The sequence below is a fragment of the Poecilia mexicana genome, unplaced genomic scaffold, assembly GCF_051168715.1.
Source record: "Poecilia mexicana isolate PSO_F unplaced genomic scaffold, ASM5116871v1 scaffold_1, whole genome shotgun sequence".
Lineage (NCBI taxonomy): Eukaryota > Metazoa > Chordata > Actinopteri > Cyprinodontiformes > Poeciliidae > Poecilia > Poecilia mexicana.
In genome coordinates this window covers 8,339,923-8,365,251 of record NW_028263370.1, presented here as the reverse complement: position 1 = coordinate 8,365,251, position 25,329 = coordinate 8,339,923, and the positions used below count along the sequence as shown (strand labels likewise).

The 25,329-nt window shown below is 38.8% G+C and overlaps 1 protein-coding gene across 7 annotated transcripts; it reads right to left on the bottom strand.

Annotated features, from left to right (window-relative positions):
- Window positions 1-6,459: 6,459 nt before the first annotated feature.
- On the bottom strand, window positions 6,460-25,014 carry pecam1b (platelet and endothelial cell adhesion molecule 1b). 7 transcript variants are annotated; one of them, XM_088003740.1, is made up of 16 exons: window positions 24,818-25,014; window positions 24,703-24,720; window positions 21,546-21,842; window positions 20,878-21,156; window positions 20,530-20,802; window positions 20,090-20,362; window positions 19,062-19,340; window positions 18,445-18,720; window positions 16,453-16,557; window positions 16,307-16,337; window positions 15,248-15,327; window positions 10,132-10,185; window positions 9,174-9,263; window positions 8,666-8,722; window positions 7,841-7,863; window positions 6,460-6,739 (listed from the first exon to the last, which is right to left on the bottom strand). In XM_088003740.1, the coding sequence occupies exons 1-16, from the start codon at window positions 24,858-24,860 to the stop codon at window positions 6,635-6,637; spliced, it is 2,283 nt and encodes a 760-aa protein (XP_087859866.1). In that variant the 5' UTR covers window positions 24,861-25,014; the 3' UTR covers window positions 6,460-6,634. The 7 variants fall into 7 exon arrangements, with proteins under 7 accessions (XP_087859866.1, XP_014849177.2, XP_014849181.2 ...); XM_014993691.2 differs by lacking the exons at window positions 15,248-15,327; window positions 16,307-16,337 and having other exon boundaries at window positions 24,818-25,013; XM_014993695.2 differs by lacking the exons at window positions 6,460-6,739; window positions 7,841-7,863; window positions 8,666-8,722; window positions 9,174-9,263; window positions 10,132-10,185 and adding an exon at window positions 13,328-13,898 and having other exon boundaries at window positions 15,248-15,323; window positions 24,818-25,013.
- Window positions 25,015-25,329: the final 315 nt, after the last annotated feature.

Below are 25,329 nucleotides of genomic sequence, written 5' to 3'. Positions count from 1 at the left end.
CTAGAGAAATACTTGAAAGACTCGCCTCATAGTTGCAATAAAAGATAGTTCTGATATATATTGACTTAAGTATTAAATGAACTGGTTCAGGACACAAACACAAACACGAAAGGAACATATTTTTTATATAGCAAAGAAAAAATACAAGAGAATCTGGTATCACAAAGAAAAGCTATGGAGAAATTAGGGCTGCACATTTGCGCCGTACTCCCATTTAATTTATGCAATGAGAGTATTCACACTATTTCCTAATTCTGGGATTTTTGTTTGGTTCAAATAAGGCAACTGTACAGAGGTATCTGGAGAAAGTTTTTTTGTGTGTCCAAAAAACAAAGTCTAAGTGATGAGTTACTTTACTAAGCTTTATAATATTAACAACCTGTGGTTGTTTCCTGTATCACCACAAAATATTTCCTCAAGAGGTTTTGATTTTTGTGCGGAAGACTTAAAGATGTTGCCAAGTGTTCACAGAAGACTCTTTCAATAATTCATAATATCAAGAAACACATATGTTGCCCCAGAAAATTTACACAGATGATACATTTTTGTAAAATCCAAACTAATAGACTAAACCTAGACGTCTAATTGCCGTTTGAAGCGACAATTGATAAATAGTCGAGAGGAAGGTTTAAAGACATTTGCCGCACAGTTTAAAGAAACAGTGCATGCGTGCAGCGTAACAGAGGAGTGGCTATACCGGGAAATTTTGAAGTTGTTCAGCCAGTAATGTTAGAGTTTAGATCCAGAAATATCTCTACAGGAAACATGCATGAAAACAAGCATTTCAGGTAATAGTGACTGAGGCTTTTCAGTCAATGCAAAGAGCAACAGCTGAACAGTGGGACGAATGCACACAGATACATTCAATCAGTTTCACTTTCTGAAATTAAAGAAGCTTGTGGAAGTGTAACATTTTGTGAGTTGCCAGTTTAAACAAGTTATTTGTCCAGACGTCGGGCCAGTGAGAGGTTACAGTTCCTTGTTAATTTTGGTCTGTTAATGATACATTTTAACCTTTTGATAACAGAACAAGCAACTTTAGTGCCTCTTCAAAACAAGAATTAGGTACAGAAGTTTGGACAGTCAAAATTATACGTAAACTCCAACTCATACGACTCATACTCATACACGTTGCAAAGAAGCAATTTGAATTCTGGCTGAGTAGGACACCTTTTCATTTAAACTGGCTGGTTTCCAGAGACAGCCACTTTGTTTAAATTTACTCCACATATTTTAAACAGGGTCATGGCTAGAAACTAAATGTTAGCGGGTTTTAATAATGTTGTTACTAGACTCAATATCTCGTTGGAGCACTAAATTGTGTCCTACTTAGTGTCAACCTTAGCTTGATTGCTCCGACAGATAGCTAAGCTTTGGTCTTAACCCTCCATGAAGCTTCCTGTTTGTACTAAACGCATTACGTTTCTCTACAGCTTGCTAAAAACAGATGTATTTAAATATTATTGGGAGTGCATGTATATATTTGAGCCAGTTATTTATTTATTATTATTATTTTTTAATATTCCACTCTGGAAAAAGCTGCAGTGTAAAGGATGATCACCAGAAAGTCAGTGTAAATAACTTCATTGCCATCATCTGTAAGTACACTCTTGAATCTGTGTGGCATAGATTTGTATCACAGTGAATTATGACATACTGTTTCTTTACTGCCAATTTAAAACCTTGTGGGAGAAGGGTGATAATGACAGACGTTTCAAAATGCTGATGAAATAATCTTGTCTTTAGCAAATGAGATGGTGAGCAGCAGCAGGACAGGGCAGCTGAGAGCAACATATTCTACTTAGATTCTAAAGTTCACATGATATGCCAACAAAGACGACTGCTTTTGTCACAGAGCATGTTACTACGTTTTCCCAGAACTATAAGTGATTTCAGAGTTCAGAGTCCTGACAAGTAGTGGCAAATGCTGTTACCTCTACCAAATCAATAGTTCTCTGCACCAGACAGCAGATAACAGCAAATCAGTCATTGATGCAAGAGTCATTACGACTGTTTGTGAGAATCGATAAACCTCTAATGTATTTTATGCACTAGGGTGGACTTCTGAGAGAGTAAAGCACAAATAAAAGAAGCATTCTGCTGTTTGCAGTGGCCTGTGTTCAGTTTCAAACAGTAAATACCTATAAAATGTCATATTTAATGTGAATGCTTTTGGCATTTTGCTGATTGTATACCTTTACTTTTGCGCTTGACAAAAGTCTCCCAAAGTAATTGCTTGTTTTGATTTTATCATGTGTCGATGAAAACTGGGTCTTGCTGCAATGATTCTTCCACCTTCTTGTCCTTGCTGCATTAAACATTTTCCATAATCTCTGATTTGTTTGTTAATTACGCTATATAAAAAAACCCCCATGTAAATTCTGTTCAATCTTTTTTTGAGGATGTTGTTTTAAGATGTTTTTAATGCTTATATTGGCAGTCTGCAGATCATTTGTCCAACTCTGCTTTCAAATATTAATTTTTACCTGAAAGGCTGCTTTGGTTTTTTCTTTATTACTCACCTTGAATATTAGAACAATTTTTAAAAAAGAAAAGCTAAATGAAAGCTTAATCTCCTGGAAAGTCATTACTGTGTGATCTGGAAATATAACAATTAAATGACTCAACATATAAGTTATCAATCTTTTGAAGCAAATTTAGCTTTAGGAAAATTTTGTGCTGGAAAAATCCAAACAGTCCTTGAACATTTTATCTACTTACATTGTAAAGGTCACCTCCATTCAGTACACATGGCCGCGACATGTCTGCAATTAAAGATAGCAATCCTAGTAAAATGAGAGAACCCACAGAAGAATGCTGGGATGCTCCATCTTTTGAACATAATTTCTGTACAATAATTTTTTTTTTTGTTTGTTTCAGCTGGATTATGAATATTTTTAACATGTGACATTAGACTCAGTGCTTGCAGATGGAATGACACAGTTGGTAAAACTATAATAAACAACAGCAGAACAGTGCCTCATTGTTTCTTTTATATTATCTTGGCTACAAGGCTACATACCAAGGACTTCCAGTCTCTTCAAAGATGAATTGAACTTGTGCCAGATTGTCAAAACATTGGGCTTTGTGAACCAAATCAGGTTTGACACGTTTTTAAAAGTGTTCACATAATCAGAAAACACAAGTTAAACTAGTTTGTAATTTAACCGAATGAATAAAGCAGCTCATGCGGACAGGCCCTCGGTAACTCTGGAGGAGCTGCTATGATGCACAGCTCAGGCAGGATACCCTGTAGACTGAATGTATGTTGTGGATGTGCAAATCTGGGCTGTACAGAGGAATGGAAGAAACTCCAAGAATTCTCATTTGCAGTTTGGTTTAGTTTCTCTGGACTGGAGAAACTGGAGGAGCAGCTGGTGGCAGCATCGTGCCCTGGAGATGCTTTTCCTTCACAGGGACAGAGAAACTGAACAGAGTTGATTGTACACACATAACTACAGCCAGGATACACAGTTTCAGCTTTCACCAGCATGTGAATACATTATTAATTAGCTTTTTTTTTTTTTGCATACAAATGCAACTTTTAGTGTCCATGCAACAGGAGGTTTATTTATAAGCAGGACGGCTGCGAGGCAGGAGGACAGGATAATTGATGAGGACATGCTGGATGAATCATCCCCGACCTTCTATGTTCGTCCACTCAGATTCTACCTTTTGTGATTAAAGCCTTCTGGCTTTAAATAAACGTGATGGCAGAGAAAGCTGGGAAAGAGGATGAGTATTCACTTTAAAGGAAGCAAAGGAGCAATAATTGAGTTTAAGTTCGGTTGCCATGCCGTTGCTGTCATCATAAACCCCAGCGGTCAGTGAAGCCCTTCTGCGGATGTGACGCAGGTTTTTAACGAATTACACTGATACCAACGGCGTGTTCAAACTGATGAACATGTTATATTTATTTCGGGATGAGCTGTTTATTACATGTTGAAAACAATATGAGTCACTTCCACTGCACGGCAGAAACAACACATGTTTTAATAACAGAACACAGAAGATTACTAGCCAGCATGTTTGCGTTTGAGTCAACAGCCACGTTCACTTTACCAAGTTCATTTCATCCAGAGTCGTGGTTGAACTGCACATTTACAATATATCTATGGGCCTCTGCTTCGGTTTGTAAAAAAAAAAAAAGTGATGCAATGACGGCGTCTTCCTCTATTCGCTTCACACTCTCACCAAAATGTGTTAAGTAATTGCTTCAGCCGTTTACCCTGCCTCATTCTTCTCTACCAAACAGGCTTGCTTCAAGTGATGAAAGCCCTCGCTGGCTCATCGATGGACGGATATCACACTGATGTTTCTACTGATTTACTTCCACCGTGGCTCAGTTGGTTTGCAACAAGGTCCTGGGTTTGAATCCCTGCATGGTGTTTGCATGTTTTCCATGGTTGTGGAAACTCCAGTTTCCTCTTACAGTGGAAGGTAGTTGGTTATACTGGTTAGGATAATAAATGATTAAATTTGTACGTGTGTGCGCGTGTGTGTGTATGTGTGTGCATGGTTATTTGTCCTGTGTCTCTGTTTTGCCCTGTAACAGACCGGCGAACTGTCCAGAGTGAACTCAACCTCTTCCAAGGATAAGTGGGTGCAGACAATGGACGGATGGAAGCCAGGAAAAGAAAACGGTTTCATCAGACTCAGGGATTTTATTGCTGGAATACTTCTGTCAAACATATCCCACCTAAATTAATTTGTGTTCATTTAAACAGTGCCAAAGTACAATCAATGTTATTGCATATAAATAAAGGACAAACGTGGTGTAGAAAACAGGAACGATAATTCACCTACCAAACATCTGATGAAGTGATGAGGTGTACTTCTGGTTCTGAATTTTGGTTACTCATTCCTCTTTTAAACCTGCCAGACAGCCTCCAACCCCTCAGGGGCCCATTTCCCGTTTTGGCTGCTTCGCTTTGTCTTTGTGACAAGCAGCCAGAGCTCTTAGTGGGATCATTAGAGACGATTTAAAGAAAACAGCTGTTTAAAAAACTGAACTTTCTGACACGTCACACTTAGCTACAGCTTAAATGAAACGCAACCCGCACTCACACTGTGTGGGTTGTAACAAACTGTCAGTTTGTTTCAACAAAAAAAAAAAATCAAGGTGCAACAAGATCAAGAAAAGGCTAAGTAACACTAAGTAAATTATATAATAGTAAAAAATCTGCATTATAGTGCACTTAGTCTATAAATGAGGAGAACAGAGGAATGTAAGGCACTTTATATTTTCTTGAAGTACATATAAACCAAGTAGATTCTATTAAAAATGATTATCAAATTAAAGTTAGTGATTTCTTCTAACTTTTCAACTTATAAAATGAAAAGATTTATGTCATACTCAGAAGTGTTCACGCCCTTTAGCGTATTGTGTTGTTCTGCCACAGGATGGACTCAGACCAGGAACAAAACACGAACCGTGAAAGCAGAGAGAGAAATGCAGGCCGAGATTTAGTACAATGGCGCCCTCTACTGGTGAATAACTAGAAACGCTGTTTTGTCGAAGTAAATATTTTTCAAAAGTTTTGCAACAAACCTTAGATTATTAATTAATAAAAATCACTTAGTTCATGCCTTCCCTTCTCCCTCTGCTCCCTTTCCTGCTTTTTAAACTGCTCAGTAAATTTGTACCACACACAAAATATTTACAAGGAGTCCATACAATGCTAAGAAAACAGTTCTCCCCTTTACAATTTTTTTGTTTTTTTATTATTTGTTGTCATTCTTCCATTTTCAGATTATCAAACAAGTTTTCACCAAATGGAAACCAAACATTAAACATAAAAGATTATCCAAAAGTGTTGGGGATTGTTAAGTTTTCTTTAGCAAAATAAGACTGACTGTTGTGTTGCTTTTTGATCAGTAGTGTTTTTATGCAGTCTCTTTGCTGTTGTTGACTCATGAAGGAGGGGAAGCCTGCAGTATTTCAGATGTTCGGCATTGTCTGACCACCTGGACGAATCACTGATGCGCTCTGAGTAATGTCAGTGGGCTGGCCACTCCCAGGAAGTTGCACCAATTTTCCATGTTTTCTCCATTTGTGGACAACGACACTTGGTGTGGTTTGGCAAAAGCCTTAGAAATGACGCTGAAACCCAGAGGGATTCAATGTTCTCATCTCTTCTTGAAGTTGTTTAGACAGAAGCATTATGTGTTTCTTTTCAGATCTTTTGGCCAACTTTATGCCTGTGGCATGGGTGTAGCTTAAACTCGTCAAAACAATGTAGTTAATCACTATTTGAAATGACAGGCCAGTGATATTTTTTATTATTGTAAATGAAACAATAATATCAAAACGCATATTTGTATTTTTATATCTTTGTCTGATATTAAAATGTAAGTATGTCAAGAAACAGCAAAAAGTTCTTTTTCATGGTCATTTATTTTCAAAGCTTTTAGGATCATCGTCTCTTGTTGTTAAATCACACATGAAGATGTAATGTGTTGGCTTAAAAGGCTTTTATTAAAGTGAAAAATATTTACAGCAATCCAGCAGTCAGTAACATGACTGAAAGTAAGTGGTGAAGTGTTTTAGAGAAACAGAAAAGCGTGGACATGAAGCGTAAGGGAGAAAGGAAAACATTACAGCCCATGAAGTGAGTGAAGACAGCACTCATCTTCAATCCACAGGCATCGGCAGATCTGAGTAGCTGATATCTTTAGGACTGTGCTGCGTGATCCCAGGTTGCTGGTCTCCATTCAGGTCAACGTACTTTACTGAACCCTGTGGACACGTAATGCAAAGTCAGCAAACTCAAATTTAAAACCGCATCATAACCAAAATAAGCTATAAACAAGGATTCAATCTTTTTTTTTTTTTTTTTTTACTGGTGAATACACCTATAAAATGCAAGCATGAAATCTAAAATGCAAGCATGAAATCTTAAGCAATCAGACCAAACAGCATCTTTAAAGAAGAAGACGCATGCACTGTTTATTATGTCCAGTTGCTCCCATTTTGCTGTCTTCAATGCCATGTAGGGGCAGCAGCAGCAGCACACAGTGAGGCTGCATGTTGGTCGGGATGGGCTTGGCACTAATTTGACTGGAGCAAAGTGCTGATCTGAACAACTGATAGGAAAGGAAGCCTCGGCGCCAAATGCCTTTGTTCATCTCTGGAAACTTTGACAACAGTTTCCCTTTATGGCTGCAGAGAGTCAAAGCAACCAGGAGGCGGCCGAAGACAAAAACTGAAAATGAAAGTTTTAGGAAGGACATGCAGTTCATGTTATTCAGCAAAGAATTGAGAAATCCATCCTTCAAGGGTTTGGCATAATAGTCCTTGAAGGCACAAAACATTTAATGTCAGACATCTAAAAGAAAAAAGAAAAAAAAAAAAGGTCCTAAAATGATCTGTCTCAATCTTGAATTTCTAAGCAAAATCTGGATAAATGTAGCTAAAAATTTAATCTAGCTAAATGCTGAGTTAAACATTTAATTTAGTTAATTATTTAGCTAAATATTTTACTTAAGTATATTATTAATTTAATGTTTAATTTTGCTAAATGTGGAAGAGTTGATTTTGAAAAATCAGCTTCTATATACGTTACAGCGGGTGTTTGCTGTATTTTCCATTACATACTTCTGGAAACCTGAGAAACAATATCTTTTTAAATGACTAAAAGTAAATATTTTTATACATCTTAGGACGGATCGAGCCTTTTTTTATTTATTTATTTATTTTTGGCATTTTTCTGTACAGAACAAAACGAAATTGGCAAAAAAAACTTTTAGCATGTAATTCTGCCTTTTAGGGCAAAACTTGTAGATGCCATCCAATGACTCATTGTTAAGAAATGTCTCGGAAGAACGCCCAGTTACTCACGTAGTCGTGATGGTCAGCGGCACCTGCAGGGAAAAAAAGCATCACCAGTTAAACATGCAAAGTCCTGCCCACTCACTGCCTGACCTCAGAGCAGCCCATTAGTCATTTTTATCAGTGATTCATTAGGAACCCCTCTGCAGGGACCTCTGCCCCATAAACCCAGCCTAATATCTCTAATCTGACTCTGTATTTACATTACGTCTGATACGCACTTGCGTAAAAAAAAAAACAAAAAAAAAACCTCACAGTTCCTTTGTACAGGAAACATTAGGTCTCTGATGGACTACATGATAGACATGTCCAGCTTCTGTCTGCTTGTATAATAACAGGAAGTTCCTGACTGCAGTAACAGGATGAGACTGCTCCTGTGAGCTGCAGTGCAAATTCACCTCTCTGACTCCACGTCATGTTTAGTAAAAATGTAAAGAGGCTCAAGCCATAAATATTGTTGTTGTATATTCTTTTCCCATTTTAGAGCCAGAAATCAAGCCTTAAGGGGATGCAACAACAAGGTTCATATGGCTGCAAAGAAAGAAGAAGTTTATAGGTTTGATCAAATGACTTTTGGGGATCTAATTATGCATTTGAACAGTTATTTTTCTCAGACTGGAAAGATAAGGCAAGGAACAACTACAGCTAAATAAAAAAAAAAAAAGAAGTTCCAATTTATTATAGGTTTTCTGTAATATTTAGGATAAAAACTATCCAAATAAAAAAAAAAAAAAAAAGAAAACACAGAGGCGGATGAACAAAAGTCACTCAGTATTCAAACCAGAACAATTTAAGACATTGTCAATAAAAGGGTCTTAGTGGAGGCGAACTCACCGTGTGGAGAGTTTTGGAGCTCGCTGTAAACTGTGTCTGTGCCTTTTCTAAGAGGGTCTGTTCGTGGAAGAGACAAAAACAGGCAGTCTAAGCATCAAAGGAAAAACTTGAGCAGATACTGTCTGTTTGAAATATCATAAACAGCGTCCTAAAAATAGGAGGGTCTTGCCAGTGTAACGACCGTCTTCACCCCGATGGGATCCAGAGCACGAGGCCATGACAATGAAGGAACGAACATCAAAACCTTCTCTGCAATTAGCTCAACCCTTCCTGTTTACAACTGCTGCAACAGTGCTGGAAATCCCATCAGCTATCCATGTCAGCAATGAGGTGTATCAATTAAGTGTAATTAGGCCCCTCCCAGGAAGTCTTGCCCTGTCTTATCAGCGTCTAAGGAATGTGGCACAGTTCTGCAGATTTGTCCAGAAAAGGGAGAAGCTCTGGGTAACAAAAAGGGAAGACGAGCTGAGGCTTCACGCAGAGAAGAGTTTAGGTTTTTGTGTATTACTTTTAGCAGGATCTGATGAGCGCGGATGCACCACCTCCGTGTACTCCACCTCTGGCTCGTTGGACAACGTGCTGAGATCGTCGTCAGTTTCTGCATGAGAAAAATTCACGTCAACGCAATAACGCGACATTTCGAAATCTCTTCATTCTCTAGCACCCCACATCCACACAAATAGATAGGCAGCTATGTCAATCCGAGCAAGTGAAATTCCTGCCACTTTAACACCCCGAGGACAGTGACTCTAAAAGGCCACAGAATCCTTTTCTGTGGAGGCATTTACAAAAATTCAAAACCACCACAAATCTCTGCCAGCACCAGGATGAAAGGCCTTATCAGCCACATGAGACCACAAGAGACGTTAGCGAAACAAATAAAGCAGTTTCAGCAGGGACGAACGACGTCCTGAAGACAATAAGTCAGAATAAAACGGAGTCAAGAGAAAACCAGATGAAAATATGGTCTTTCAGTAAAGTAAAGACAAGAAAGGCAGCAACTGGAACTATCTCAGATATGAAAACTACAAGTATCTATTTGTCAATCCGTGAGAGTTTATGTCAGTTTTCAATCAAAATGTATGAAATGCTTCTGCCTTGGCTTCTCAATTTACTCAATTGTAAATTTAGCTGATACAGTTAGTAACTAATGCCATTATTGAAGGATGCTTCTGCTATTTTCATACCTAAACAGCATGGAAAAGAAACAAAGGAAGAAAGAAATAGAGAACAGACGGAATAAAAATTACAAACATAGGCATCAAACAACCACTAATGTTTAATAATTGTTTCTAAATAACAATTGCTAATCACATCCACAATTCTCTTTCAAATGAAAATAGATCTGTCTTTTTGTAAGGCTGATGACTAATGACTAAATGTAAAATTCTTTAGTTCTTTTAACAAATGATTTGAAAGAAATGTATGAACCCCACGATGGTAATGGTGCTGCAGTTCTGTCTCACCTGCTTCAGGTTTCCTGCTGCTCCATACGCTCTCTGGAGTTCTGTCCACTCTCACTGTTAAACACAGACCAACCAGATTAAGTTAAGACAAAACTATAATTTACAAGTTAAACCGCAAGGGACGAAGTTATATCAAAAGCAATTTCTGGAAACTTTCCCAGCATGCAAAAAAAAAAAAAAAGGAAAAAAAAAGAAAAGAAAATCCACTAAACAAATTTTTCAAACTTTCAAACACAAATAAGGAAAGCAGATGGGTCAAGGTCTCAGCTCGGCCCGGTATGCGTCATCACCACAAAGTTCCCGTCGCTCCTCCGGTGCCTACGCAGCCTGAGCTGCGCTCTGCGCTCCCCATGGAGACTCTTTGGAGCTTCCACAAAAAAAAAAAAAAAGAAACTGTAACCTTCAGAGAGTGATTGCAGGCCTCCTCCGGAACCGACGTCCGGACCATCCATCGTCCATCTGCTGCAACCTCTCTAATGTCTCCATCATTGTCTCAATCACTAACACCATCCTCTCCTTCGCAGTGTTCATTCTCATCATCATCGCATTCCTATGCACTCTTTTCTCCTTTGTCATCTTTAGTGTGTTTTTGTCATCGCCCCCTCTATTGCAGTCTTCATGTCTTGAGAATCTCAGTTCTTTCTTGTTTTGTCTGTATTTATTTTTGATTATGTGTTAGCTTTAATCAGGTTTGTTTTGGTAAAATCCCACAGTGTCCTTTTTTATTAGCCTCTATAGTTATTTCTGTGTTATTTGCTTTAGTTCCCTGCTGAAGTTCTTGTTGTTCCAGCTGCCCTTCCTTCTTCTTATTAGTCACACATGATTCTCATGTCTCTCACTCTCCCTCCTGGTAGTTGTAACCTGAACAGTTTTCTCACCTCCTTACCAGATTATCCTGTTTTCTGTGCTCTGTTTTTTCTCCATGCTGGTCTCCTTGCGGTGCAGTTCCTTTGTTGTTTTCCTGTCTGATTGCCTCAACTTTCTCCTGTGCAGATTATTAGTTTGTTTTTTTTTTTTTTTCCCTTGTTAAAAGGAAATTTCCATCTGCTCTGCACCGGGGTCCCATCCTTCACTTATAGAGATTGTGAGGAGTTGAGAGGCTGCTAGCTGCCAAGCTAGGATAACTTAACCCGGATATTATTGATATTAACCTGTAATGCAAAGTTGGACATGGTGGGTAAAATGAGACCGAGCACAAACGAATTGTGAGTTGAAAAGACAACCGCTTGAGAAAAATGCAAAGGGAGAGGGAAGGTGTTAGGTAAGCATCGCATACATGATGGACAGCACTAAGACCCTCCTCCTATCTCTGACTGGTTGTTTCCAGTTAGCACTGGGAGAAGGCAGATATTTTTTATTTTCTCAGATTATCTGTCTCATATTATACTGTCACAACATAGTGACAGTTTCAGCAAATATGTAAAAAAATATATTTTTTTATAAAACTTACATACTGCAGTTTTAAGTTCCAATATGAGCATCAACTAGAGCACAAAGCAAGATCGGTAAACTGAGATAGATTCAACTGGACAATGTGATTAGACGAATCCACTCCTGAAATAATTTTCACAAATTCCCATAAACACACTAACATTTTTTCCATGTGTCCTTTAAATGTATTCTTAATCTGGCATATATTCTTTGCTAAAAGCAAGGAGAAACTTTCTGTGGCGTTCCATGTCACTATGACCCTCTAAGTTACTGTAACAAAAAAACAAAAAAAAGGTTTCACATCCTTAATTGCTGAACACAGAAACCCTCAGAAACTCAGCTGAGTTGTTCACAATAGTCTGTTAATTTAAGAGCGACTGTGCCGCAGATTCTGGCAAAAACAACTTCCCCAGTTGGTAATGTAATCTCATACGCGGCTCAATCGAGGCTTATGTGAATAATTTCCTGCCCCTGCTGAGTGCATTCAAACTCGCCTGGCCTGGAACAAAACAAACCCAACCCGCCAAAATACCAGCAGTGTGATCAGCGCAGCAGAGCTCTTCATGCCAGCATGGGAAGCAAATCAGAGACTCCATTGTTCCACCATTTCAAGGAAGTCTCTGCAGAGCATTTAGCTTTCAGGAAGCAAACTGACTTCATGGTATGCAGTCGCTCTTGCCTCAGGACTTCGATAAAACCAAGCCTGCAAGGTCATATGTCAGATATGTCACAGTTCAGTCAGAGGTTTATATAAACACATGACTGGCATGAATGTCACAGTTACAACGATGCATTTGAACTAGTCTTTGTTCAGGGTCGCCTCACAGATTTAATTATTTTATTATGGAACAACAATTAGGTGCATACTTTTGAATTGTGGAAACACCCTCAATCAAAATAGTAATGCTGCTCATGTTTTTTTTTAATTAAGGCTGAGGCTGAGAGCATTTTTTCAAGCTAAATATTAGCCTGTTTTATATATCCCAGCAGCACTTTGATATATGCTTGGGATAATTGACCTGTTCGATCACCTAAACCGGTCCTGCTTTCCACCGTCAAGCTGATGATGTGACTTTTCTCTTCGTTATTCTACCCAGGTTGTTAATGTACCTGTACCACTGCCAGAAAAACAAACCCACACCATAACACAACCACCGCCACGCTTGACATCAGGCACAGAGTTGTTTGGTTTGAAATCTTTACTTTGACTGCCCCAAACGTAAGTCTTCTCATTGTAACCAAGCAGCATCATTTTTCTTGCCCAATCAAGAAGAGCTCTGACTTATCCATGTGATTAGCTACGAAGGTGTGGAAGCCAAGTCTGCTCTCTTGATAGCACTCTGTAGTCCAGGTTGAAATTTTAGACTCACTCTGAATGGCAGTCCTGAAGAAATGACATCATCTCTGTCAAAATGTGATCATATCCACCCTGAAAACCAACAAGTTCTATAATCCTGTCAATGTCAAGAATAGTGGTCAGGATAATTAAACCAGGAACTGGAAGGTTAACAAAAAGAAATCATGTGGAGCTCCATAAGGGACATCTAAATGAATGTCGCTTGGTTTTGTGTATCACATGTCCCAGCCTGTTTCTGTAATGTATAGAAAAAAAACTTCCTATTTTATATTTTATGTATCAACAGTAGCCCCAAAACCTATGATTAGTGTATGTAAACTTCTGACTGCCAGTGTTTAACAACATATTTCAGCAATTCAGGCGTCGTTCAAAAGCGGGAGAAATGAATGAACGGTTGAGACACACCTCTAAATAAAATAAACACCTTTATTCTACAGAACTGCTCTCCGTCATCAGTCCAGTAATCAACCAAAATTATATACACACATTTCCTGTTATAATATATACAGATCAGTGTTATCAGGTTTACTTCATGTAGATTAGATGAACAGATGAAACAAGAAACGGGCATGCAGTCACACGGAAAAACGACACAAAGGTCAAAAAACGATTGTTAGGACAATGACTGAAAGAGGAGGGGAGAGGGAGCAGTGGTCCCTAGTTTATTTCTTGTTCTTAAAAAAAACAAAGAAAAAACAAAACAAAACAAAAAAAGGGGCCCTCCATTTCGCAGGGAAACAAAATATTGTCCACTTCCTCCAAAATGTCGTAAACATCAGGAAAGTGTTTCTGTCTCCTGTGTTTGTCTCGTAAGTCTTTCAGAGTTTGGTTTTCTTTAAAAATAGAGCACTCTGCCTCTACACTGTTGCTGGGATACTGTAGCTGCTCCTGTTGCTGATGTCTGCAGGAAGCGATGCAACGCTACCTCGCGTCCCATTGGTCACTCTCCCCTCCTTGTCATCATAGAACGACGCTGCGTCTGGAACAAGAGGATAATGGCTGCTCTAAGCAGGTTGCAGAAAATGAGAGAAAAGTAACTTCCCTTCTTGCGGATACACCGAAAACAAACTGTGTCTCATTGCTAATGCTGCTGTGACTCATGCTCAAGCATAACACGACATGCAAAGGCAAAAACAAATAAAATAAATAAAAATACGAGGACAAGGAGATTTATCACACATTTAAGGACAGAATTTATCAGACGCCCCTGCTTTTTTCAAACATCTGATTTTCATTTGGGATGTTTACATTATTCACTCAAAAAAAAACAACACATGGGCCAAAAATATTTCCCTCCTGTTCCAGTTATTTATCTGTATTTATTTGTTATTGGATAAAAACCAGAAGTAATTTGTTGTACTTTTCAACAATCTGACAAGTTCCCTGATCAATTAGATCTCGTTCTCCTCTCTCTGATCTGGAACGGAGCTTTGGCTTCAGTTCACTCCAGATTTTCTATGCTGGCTGCACATCAGTCAGAAATGTTTGGTGAATGCAGCTCTTCACCAGGAGCGACGCCTGTTTTACTGCTGACTTCTTCAGGGTTTTTTTTGCTCTTTTCAAATTCTTCATCTAGGGTTGTTTATTCTGATTTCCTTCAAGCAAGAAGAGATTTCAAAGTGCAGCTGTGCTAAAGCTTCACCACAGCATGATACTCCCTCTAACGTGTTCCACTGTGGGGAGGGTATATTCTTTAGGTTAAAGGTCTCTCCTTCCTTCCATTATGTTCATCTCCAATTTAAAGAGATTTTTGTGTTGTTGTTTTTGATATGATGCATTCCTAAATGAAAGCTGAAATCCGTAATGAAGGATTAAAGGTTAGAGGATAAATCTCGGTTCAAACCACTGGTGTGCATTAAAGCTGCCTTAATAAAAAGGTCAGTTATTAGAGGGCTAACAATATTGACCCCTGCATTTTTTTCCTAAAATGGCTTGGTTATTTTATGCAAATACAAATAAATAACAGCGCTATCCAAAGAAAACTGATTCTTGTTCTGTTGAGAGCAAGGATCAGCACCTAGGAACATTTTGTGAAACATTAAATCACACAGGGGGGTTTAATAATAATTTTGTCCTCAATGATAAACATGCTGAGCATGCACAAAAAAAAAAACAAGAAATCTGCCACTCAAAGGAAGCACAGGCAACAACAAGGTCATCCTGATCTGACCTCTGCATGCATGCAGGCCAGAGCATGGATTATTGCTGTGAGTAAAGGTGTTACAACACAGTGTGATGAGTGTTTAGGGTGGGATAATGGCTTGTTAGATGATAAATATTGATGGGGCCTGTAAGCAACACACAGGAGGACGGTAAAAACCAAGCTACCTGTGGCTGCATTATAAACCTCTGTGTCGTGGGTTAGAGCCACTGTTAAAGAGTCATCTGATTTAGGGCTCGCAGGCTTTCTGAGAAATGGTGAAAATAAAGTCAGCTGCAGGCAAACGTGACGTCAGATAAACACTAAAGAAACTAGACGAGGTGTTTTGCATGTAGTAGACATTGTAATCGTGCGACTGTGGTTTCTGCCCACATTTTTCACTTATTCATAAGTCGTGGAAGAAAAAGATGCATCAGTATTAATTTACTTTTACTCTAAACTGACTCCAGAAAAATGTTCCAATAAGACAAAACATAACTGTGACAAATAACTTGACAAGAAAGGACCTGAAGCAGGAAGTGACTCAAGTAAAAGCAACAAATCAGCGTAAAATGTTCACGACGTGCGAACTGATTCAGTGATGTAGCCAACCGCAGAACTAGAACTTTGTTTTCTTTGGTTAATATTTATTTAGCAATGGTCTGATAGCATCAATTCATGCGTAATAGTAAAATGAGGAAAAAAACTATGTTTACTAATTAAAGCAAAAGTCTCATCATTCAGTAAATACATTTTTTAAAAATCCATAAAACTCATTTGAGATTTCAAGATTATTATTATTATTATTATTATTATTATTACAGAATTAACAAGATGCAATTCCTGAAAATGTTTCTTCTATGCAAATCTAAGTGATTATTTATCTACTTATTTCATGGTTTCTGTTCTGTAGTTTATCATGAAACAATTAATCTTTGGAGCTTTGTTTAAAAGGTAAATAAATACCAAATAATTTCTGATACCCTGCAGGACAACAATTTATTTCTTGAAACTCAAATCCATTTGGCTCCCTATAAATATGAACTACCAGAACAAGGAATATAATGTTGAAAGAACAAATTGTGTTTCTGTCTACAAACATGCAAAACACGCCAAGTGCTTCCCACAACCCGCCGCATCCAAACTCTGCCGCATCGTCTGAACCACCTGGTAAATCTGAACACCCTTCACCAGCTCCTAAAACATCCAGCACATTCAGGAGAAGCGAAAAGTCAAAGCCAACTCACACTGACAATTCAGCAGCTCTTTCTCTTTTTCCTACAATAAGAAACGATCAGTCAGAAGAGAGGGGGAGGCAGCAGGAGGAGGGAGGCTGGTTTTTATTTAAAGATGTAAGCGGCCTGAGTGTCTGGAGGACTGTAGATGTCTCTACCTCTCCTGGATCTTGTGAACAGAATAAAGCCCACCATCACCAGTGAGAACACCACCAGTATTATGGTCCCAGGAATCAGTAATTTCTTCCACATCGCCATGCCGACTGCAAAGAGAGACACAAACGACAAAAAGAAACATGAGATAAGAAATGAGGATATGAAGAAAAATGCAAAAATTTTATAATTATTATGTTTTTTGCTAGTTTTAGAGAAAAAATATTAGTACAGGGAGGTTAGGACATTTCTGATCGTTTTATTAAATTTACAAATATCTACATGTTTATCAGCGGATTTTGGTGGATAGGAATAAATAGACAAATAAAGAGCAAATGACACGAGTTAAAGTTTCCAAAGTCGCCAATTTAAGAAAACAAATGACAGAAATGGACTGAGGTATCAGTCAGAAGGGATCTAAATGTTACTTGAAGAGCATTGCAGCAAAAATAAGAGTTTTAAGGAGAAGAAAAACAAACGATATCAGAAAGAAAAGACTTGAAAAACTATTGATTATTTTTATTTCAGCAAGCTCTGTAGAAAATTAATTTGTTTTTGTTTTATTTCATTTTTTTTATTTCTACTATTTTTTCCCCCTTTGCAGGTGTGATTCACCACCAGATCTTTCATAAAGCAAGTGTGTGTCAGTTTCTGAGATTGAAGAGGAATGTAAATGTTTTATGGACTGATAGATTTGTAAAATAGATTTGTAAAAATTTCATTGCAAAATAAAATCAAGAAATCACTGAAACGGGTCCTGACTTAACATGACAAAGGCTAAAAACATCTCTGACTTTGGGAGTCAAGTGAACAACAGTGAGAACATTTATTCACAAAAGAAGAAAACATGAAACACTCGCCAACCAACATTATTCCAAGAAAGCATCAACAACTAATCCTGGGGGTCACAAAAGAGATCTGGAGCACCGCAGACCAAACTTCACACTTCAGTGTTCATAATTCAACTAGAAGAAAGACAAACTGTGCAAAAAGGTCATCGACAGGAGAGTTTCAAGGCCACAAACGCTGCTGATCAAAAACAACGCAAAGCCCTTCTCACATTTGCCAGAAAAGCATCCCAAAAACGTCTGGGGGAAATATCCTGTGGACTAATGAGAAAAAAGGGGAACATTTAGGGAAATGTGTTTTATGTTACATCTAGTATAAAACGAATGGAGCATTTCTGTAAAAACAACATCATGCACACAGTGCAACATGCTGGCAGTGTAATGTTCTGGGTCTGCTTTGCTATTTCAAAGTCTGGACAAATCCCAGTTCTGTTCCAGAAAATGCTGACGGAGAATTGCTGCTATCAGATTCTAGAGAATGCATTGATTTATTAGGCTTAAACCTGAAATATCAAAATTCAAGTGATTTTTTTTTTTTTAACTCAGAAAGACTCATGAACTAGGTTTGTCACAATTACAAATTTTGCTGGACGATAAATTGTCCCAGAGGTTATTGCGATAAATGAGAAAATTATCACTTTGAGACCGTTTTTCAGGGAAAGGAATAATAATGCAACAACACATTAAGAGATCAATAAACTTTAAATTCTAGCAAACGTTTAACACTGCTACTGGAAGATATTTTAAATATCCAAAATAAATAAACTAAACAACAAATAATATGAATTATGAAGTCTCTGCAAACAAAATAATCCTTCAGAAATGGACTAGTTGAGACCAATGCACCAAACTGAGAAGAGAGCGAGAAAAGAGAAAGAAGAAAGAAGATAAATAATGAAAATGGAAATTGTTGAGCTCTTTTTAATTTTACATGTGACTAATTCATTTACTGCTTATTGTGACAGGCCAACTGGATGATGATTACATTTCTAGAATAAAAAAAACAAAACATGGCACAATCTTTTGTGCTCATTAAAAGGTAGAACATACTAACAGATCAGACCAAATATCTAATAAAGTCCCTAGTTTTACTTTTATTTAGAGGATAGAATGAGGAAAGACGAGGTGGTTTACAGAAATCAGACTCACCTACTACGTTGATTGTATTACTTTTAACAGAGTTGGCTCGGTTCTCAGCCCGGCAGTAGTAACTGTCGGTGTGCTCCTTGTTTGCAACGAATTCGTAGTTTGTGTTGTTAGAATTAGTGGTCGTGGTGTCCAGTGGATTCAGATCATCACTGTCCCGGAACCACTTCACTGTTACAGGTGGCGTGCCCAAGAAAGAACAAATGAGGATGACCGAATGTCCTTCGGAAATGTCGCCGATGTCGGGAACGACCATCAGAGACGCGATGGTCATTGGCTCTAGAGGCAAGAAAAAAAAAAAGAAAACAAATACATGTGTTGTGTTATAATCTCGAGTTATAGTCGATGTCATTTACTGGAAACCCACAGAGTTGTCAAAAATGTTACAAAGAAAAGGTTTGTGGTTAAAAATGAGACCCAAACACATTTTCTGTCACCAGGGAACCCAACCCAGTGGTAAAGCAAGATGGTGGCACCGTTGTGGGACAGAACATATTTGATCTCATGAGAACTGAAGCACTCCTGTCCTTGAGAATATTCTGCAAAGCAGGCTGGGTTTCGTACAAAACAATATTGGCCAAATAAATGTGCTATTCTTTAATTCAGATTTTGATATTTACCAATGACAGCTGTTTGGAGTTTGTCACTTAGTTCAGGCGTCCTGTCCCCATTACTTGCTGTGCAGAGGTAGTGGTTTAGTCTTCCAGTTTCATTGATGACGACTGTAAAGTTAGCAGCTTTATTGAACTCATGAACAACGGCAATTTGGTTTTGTTTGCTAGCCTTCCACAGGGTGTATGTAATGGGTGGGGTGCCTGTGTCCGACAGACAGAAGATTTTGACTCTCTTCCCAAGGATTGCACTGCCAGGGACCCAGATCTTTGGAGTCGAGACGGGAACTAAAAAGGAGAGACGTAGAAAAATTAAAATTGAGCCCAACGTAATTGAAAAGCAATTCAAAACGTTTAGTTCAGAAAATACAAATACAAGGAAGAAGCAAAAAATATAACTGATGGGTTTCTTTAAACAAAGTATCTTTAAAGAGCATTTCTTTACCAACTCAGTGGGACAGCAGTTGAAATTAGTACATTATTAGTAATATAAATTTATCAACCTTTTGTATTTCGCATTATTTCTAAATATTGCACAGACCTATGAGGAAATATTAAACACCTTGCACTAACCCCAAAGCAGCATCAAAAAGTAGCAGAAACAACAAACTATGTAGTTTTTAACAGGGGCCAATGAGTAAATCTACTGAGAAAAGTCAAGAAATGGCATCAGCAAAGCCTTCAAAGTCAAAGTATTTGAAGAAATAAACATAAATGGAGAAGAAATATTGATATGGTAAAGGCTGAGATAAATTTATGCAACCAGTTCATGTTATATTCATCCAGAATAAAGTGATTTATCAAACGGCATATCTGAATCATACATTGCTATTATATTCTATGGTTTTAATTAAGAATGACCCGGCACTCATCACATCATAAAATAATTGCAAACTGAACCGAAAACGAACAAACCCAAACACCACAGCTTCCGCCACATGATTATTTATAAAGAATACAGATGAAGACCAAATATGGTATGTAACATCAAAAACCAAACGTGAAGCTGCTGTTGTTTTTGTCAGAGGTGTGCTCACCTTTAGGATGAATTGTCAGCACGTTGCTCTTCTTCTTGATGCCCTTTGCAGCAGCTGTACATGTGTAGTTGAAATCAATTGTCTTGGCTTTGCCAACAAATACTCCATTCCCTTTCCGAACCATTTGGTAGTCAAAAGGTTCAAGGCTGTAAATGAGGGATTCTCCTTCAAGTCTGTCATAAGACAGTTTCTCACTTCTGCATGTGAGACTAATTTCGTCTTCTTGGAAGACTTCGACAGCAGACAGACTGAGAGTGGGCACGGAGAACAGCTCTGTGGATGGATTGAGAACGAACAATTTATCGCGCAGTCGCTGAAAATATCGTGATATGTGGAAGGGTCTCAGAGAAGTGAAATAATCTCAATCAGAATATGATGAATATAGCAAAAAGTCAGAAAGGATTTCATGCAGTAACATCATTCTTTCTGCGTCTGCTCACCCCTCACTGAAACCGTCTTGCTGACGACTTTTTCTACATCTCCTAGATCCAGCTGGCATCTAATGGTAAGGACTGGGGTTCTTGCATGTGCAGTCCAGTTAACATGGATAGATGTTTCTCCACTCTTGAGTAGTTCGGTGTCCTGACTCAGGAAGAGCTCTCCTGCTTGGTAGCCCTTCGTAGAATTACTAACCGAGCAAGTGATGTTGAGAGTGTCACCTTCGTAGACATTGTCCTGAGGGGAAATCTTCAGGACTGGTTCGATGGAAAGTTCTGTGGAGGAAAACCCATAAATCATGAGGTGTGTTGAGACTTGGAAGAATTGACCAATGAACAAATCTAATGTACCTTCAACGGTAAGGGTGACTGTGTTGCTCTGTTGGGACTTAGATGGGTATGGCATGTTTAAGACAAGGTAGGAGCAGTGAATGTTGTGGTTCCCAACGCCTTTAGGGACAAACGTGAGTCTGCTGGAGGTCACCCACACTCCATTTTCGACTTCCTTGGAGTTATCGTGGAAGCTGAACAAAAGGGAACCCGTCTCTCCTTGTGCTAAACATGTGGCTGTTACTGATTCCCCCTCAGTGATATTTGCTTTGTTGATGCGGAGAACGGGCGTTGACATGCCTGGAAACCAGTGAACATAGAAAAACATGAGTGAGATTTGATGCAAACCAAAAACGGAAACAGACCCTTTCCTCCAAGTGTTAAATAACTTCCAATCAAACCACAGATAGCTTTTTCTTCAATGTACAGTGTGGAAAATAAATGTTGAACGCTTTTCTCAGTGACAATATTTCTAAAGGGGCGACTGATCTTATTGTTTTGAACAATAATACTAATAATAATAATAATAGCATAATATTCATATTTCATGTCAATATGACCTATTATAGATTCAATCTCTGAGAAAAACTGATTTCTCCCTTTTCACCAACGTATTTATTGTCACAATGTTTTATTTTCTCAAACACAGAGCGTACCTGTTAAACATCCTCAGGTGAAAACAGACTCACCTGTCACTGTGAGTGTTGCAGCTTCGCTGGTCTTCGCCTTTCCCATGATGGTTATCGCGCACTTGTACTTGCCATTGTTGGAGACTCTGGCCTGAGGCAGGCGGTAGAGCAAATCCTCAGAGGAGCTGGTTGTCTTGTTGTAGATTACACTGTCACCTTTGTATACGGTGTACACACGATTCAGTGCCTCCGTCCCAGAGGTGAGAACCTCGGCCTTGCATCTCAAAGCCACGTCGGTGTTTCTTTCCACGTCAGCACTGGGCTCGATGGACAGGTCCACTTTCGTTATTTTTACAGCTGGGGTGTGACATAGGCAACGATTATCAGAGTTTAATTGACAATAATATTAGCTTTAAAGAAGTCAAATTAAAAGGGGGAAGCTCACACTGACAACACTGATTTTGAGGAATTAAATGGCTTCCAGGAGGCGTAGGGGGTGTATCGCAGACATGGTTTAATGTTTTTAAACCATGTCTAAATTACATCCCGTTTCTGCCGAGGTTTTCCGGGGGTCAATCCAACGAATGAGCTGATCTCTCACTTTAGGAGGGAAATGGTCAGAAACTGACAGGGGAACGTCTGCATCACCGACAGGGAGGTTTAGTGGGTCAGCAACTCTTTTTGGGAGTCAACGTCACAGCGAGACAGAAAACATTTCTGCTGAGAGGTTTATACGCCCTCTTCATCAGCACGAATCGCAACATTCATTCTGAGCTTTTATAGAAACAAAATAACTTTTTTTTTAGAGTGGCGTTACTGTACAACATCAACAACTGAAACAACTCAAGTTTAAACCTAATAATCACAATAAATTAGAATATGGGTTCCGATAAAGCTCGTTTCAAGATTATCGTTATGCAGGTTTTACTTATTTTTTTTCATAAGACCCACATTTCTGCATTAGGAAAGATTTTTTTAAAATTGTTCTGATGTAATAATCTAATCATAAATGCCAGCTAAACATTTTTATTAGTTGTAAGCAACGAATCATCATTCTTTACATAAATGAAAGTTTGAAAACAGACTGTATAAATGACCTACATAATGTAGGTCATTTATAACTTTTCATTAATATTCTAGTTTATTGATATGACTGTACATATAAACAATAAACAATTAGATGCCTAAAAGTCAGTTTCCAGGAAACCACATGACTTTTGTGACCATAAATATGGATATCTGGATATTGGACCACTTTTATTGTGAGAGTTTATTTGATCAATTCACAAACAGCTCAATCTTCGTCTCTTCTGACCATGAAACCTTTTTCTCTGAAGGCACTTGGCTTGTCCATTTGGGCCGCTGCAGATTTCAATCAGATGTGATGGTGCCAGTTTTATTGATATGGTTTGGTTCATGGCTGGGACTACCTCAGACCATGACAATATAAATGTGACTTCAATGTCGCACTAGAGGGTCTGCTGCCAATGCCAGGTTAGAGCGTCATTGGTTCCGGAAATCCAATGTACTTTTAGCTGATGGTGACAATTTGGGTGAAATGGAAAAAGGAGGATGCTCCAGCATACAGTAATAACACCAAGCATACATCAACATTGAATTTGGAATGGATAAAAATCACCAAGAAAAGGGCAATAGACTTAAAACTGTGTTTGTACCAGAAAACCAACCGCTTTAAATAAACGACATACTCTGCAGGAATAGAGAAAATTCACAATAAACACAAAAAAATGGTTCAGATTTCACCTCTTTCCTCGAATGCTTGCAGCCATCAAACTCCACGTGCAACACAGAGAGAAAATAAGCACCTAATCTTAACCTGTTTTCATTCTGACATCAGCACCAAGCCTGATCTTGACTCGTCTTCAAGGGGAAAATGTTAAGCATTCAGAAATGAGGATAGTTGGAGGCAGAAAGCCTCGGCACGCCGACGTCAAACTATCAGACCACTCATACGAGCTGAGTGGCTGCTGCTGTGACTCAGAGAGGGGCGGTAAACAAACCTTGAGGAGGCAGGAAAAGCACTTTGTTTAACAAACGGGTCGCTCAGGGGACTTAGCACCGTTTCGGAGCGCACTGATTCTGGCCCACGCCCAGCATCATTCAGCAGGAGCTGGCAGGGCTGATGATGGGAAACAAGGCACGTGCAGGACTCAGGTTTGCTTCTGGGTTTCCCAAGCAGAACCTGATTAACAGACCAGCTGAAACTATACAGATCTGGAAACAAATTGAGAGGTCACTGCACTGAACCCCACTGAAAACCTCATGGTTATTCCACCAAATATTGATACCTGAACTCTTCCTGAGTTAAAACATTCGTATTGTTGTTTCTAAATGAGTGTAAACTTGTGTTCTTGAAATTGCTTGAGGTCTGAAAGCACTGCATCTTTTTTATTATTTTGACCATTTCTTGTTTTCTACAAATAAACACAAAATTTTTGCTTGGAATTTCAGAGACATGTCAGTAGTTCATGGAATAAAAGAAAAAGAATTCATGTTACTCAAACATGTATCTATAAAAAGTAAAATCAGAGAAACTGATGATTTTAAGTGGTCTCTTAATTTTTCCCAAGGGTCTATATAAAATTATTAGATTTTTCTTCTGGTAATAAGACTTTTTTCTACCCTGTACTATTTTATTATTTACTTTGTCCTAATTTATACAGTACTGCTGCAAAATAAGTGATTTAAACTTACCCATTTAGTAAGTCAAAACATTGATTTTTTTTGTGGGAACTTAGTTTCTCTGTATCACTTGCATTACAAGAAAACAAGTGAGGAAATCTGCCATATGAAATAAAATCTAAATATCAGAAGTGCAAAGGAACCGATCCAGCCTTGAGCACACAAAGCAGAGTTAAAATAGAAACTTTCCTTCCATCCTGGACCTGCTGCCTTACAGATCGGTATCTGCGGCCGATATGAACAGATTCCCACCTCCCACTGCCAGCAGCTCCAGAGGCGTGTGACGATCCTCGCCAACCAGTTCCCACCAGTGACTCTGATAACCGCCACTGAGTGTTCCCACTGACCAAAGAGGAGTATCTCTGCTCTTGCACAACAAATCCAAGCTCAATACCAACACCAAAATATTAAACATCCTTCTTTACTCAAGATAAAATGATCCCTCATGGATATATATTAGTCTGTTCATACAACAACTTTAGTCCAAATAGGATTTATTTCAGAATATGCTTACCCGCATTCAGAGTTGTCCCTGAGTGGAAGCATTGGAGAAAAGAAAGAAATAACCAGGTTAGTGAAGATCAGATCAACCATCTCCTGTTTGAAGAGAAGTGGGTGAGAAGCCTTACAGCTGAACAGGAGCGTGGAGGTGATCAGTGGCAGGAGGCCCATCCTGTCTGAGGAACGCCGAGGCTCCTGGTGGTCGTGGCTGTCCTTTAGGCACTGGACACTGGAGCTGCCTGACGGGCGCCGCACGTTAATGCGAGGATGGACCGGGGTCTGGTGGGTGGGAGCAGACACTGAGGTGGTGCTTTACCTCACCCAGTGGCGGCGGTTATCAGCCCAAGCAGCCATCGACTTGGCTTAATTTGACAGGAAGCGAGTGTTGTTTCCTCAGGATGTTCGCGCCGCCCGACTCTTTGCTGTTGTGGAATGTGTTCCACATACTGTGTGTGTGTGTGTGTGTGTGTGTGTGTGAAATGGTGATGAGAATAATGCTGTGCTGCTTGCTTGGCCATGCAGTGTTCAGAACTTTCATCATGCATCCATCTGTCAAATTTCTTTTACCAACATTTACAGGGAGAACTGTGACCCAGACAGGGTCACCTGCTCCATTTTTATTCAAATAAGATGATCCACC

Bases quoted from the DNA above. Each gene is read 5' to 3' on its own strand.
- pecam1b (XM_088003740.1), bottom strand. From the start codon at position 24,860: ATGGGCCTCCTGCCACTGATCACCTCCACGCTCCTGTTCAGCT. The intron at 16,558-18,444 runs GTGAGTCTGATT...CTCTCTTTGCAG, and splicing joins TAATACAATCAACGTAGTAG to TCGGCATGGCGATGTGGAAG. The intron at 8,723-9,173 runs GTAATACACAAA...TTCCACGAACAG, and splicing joins CTCATCAGATCCTGCTAAAA to ACCCTCTTAGAAAAGGCACA.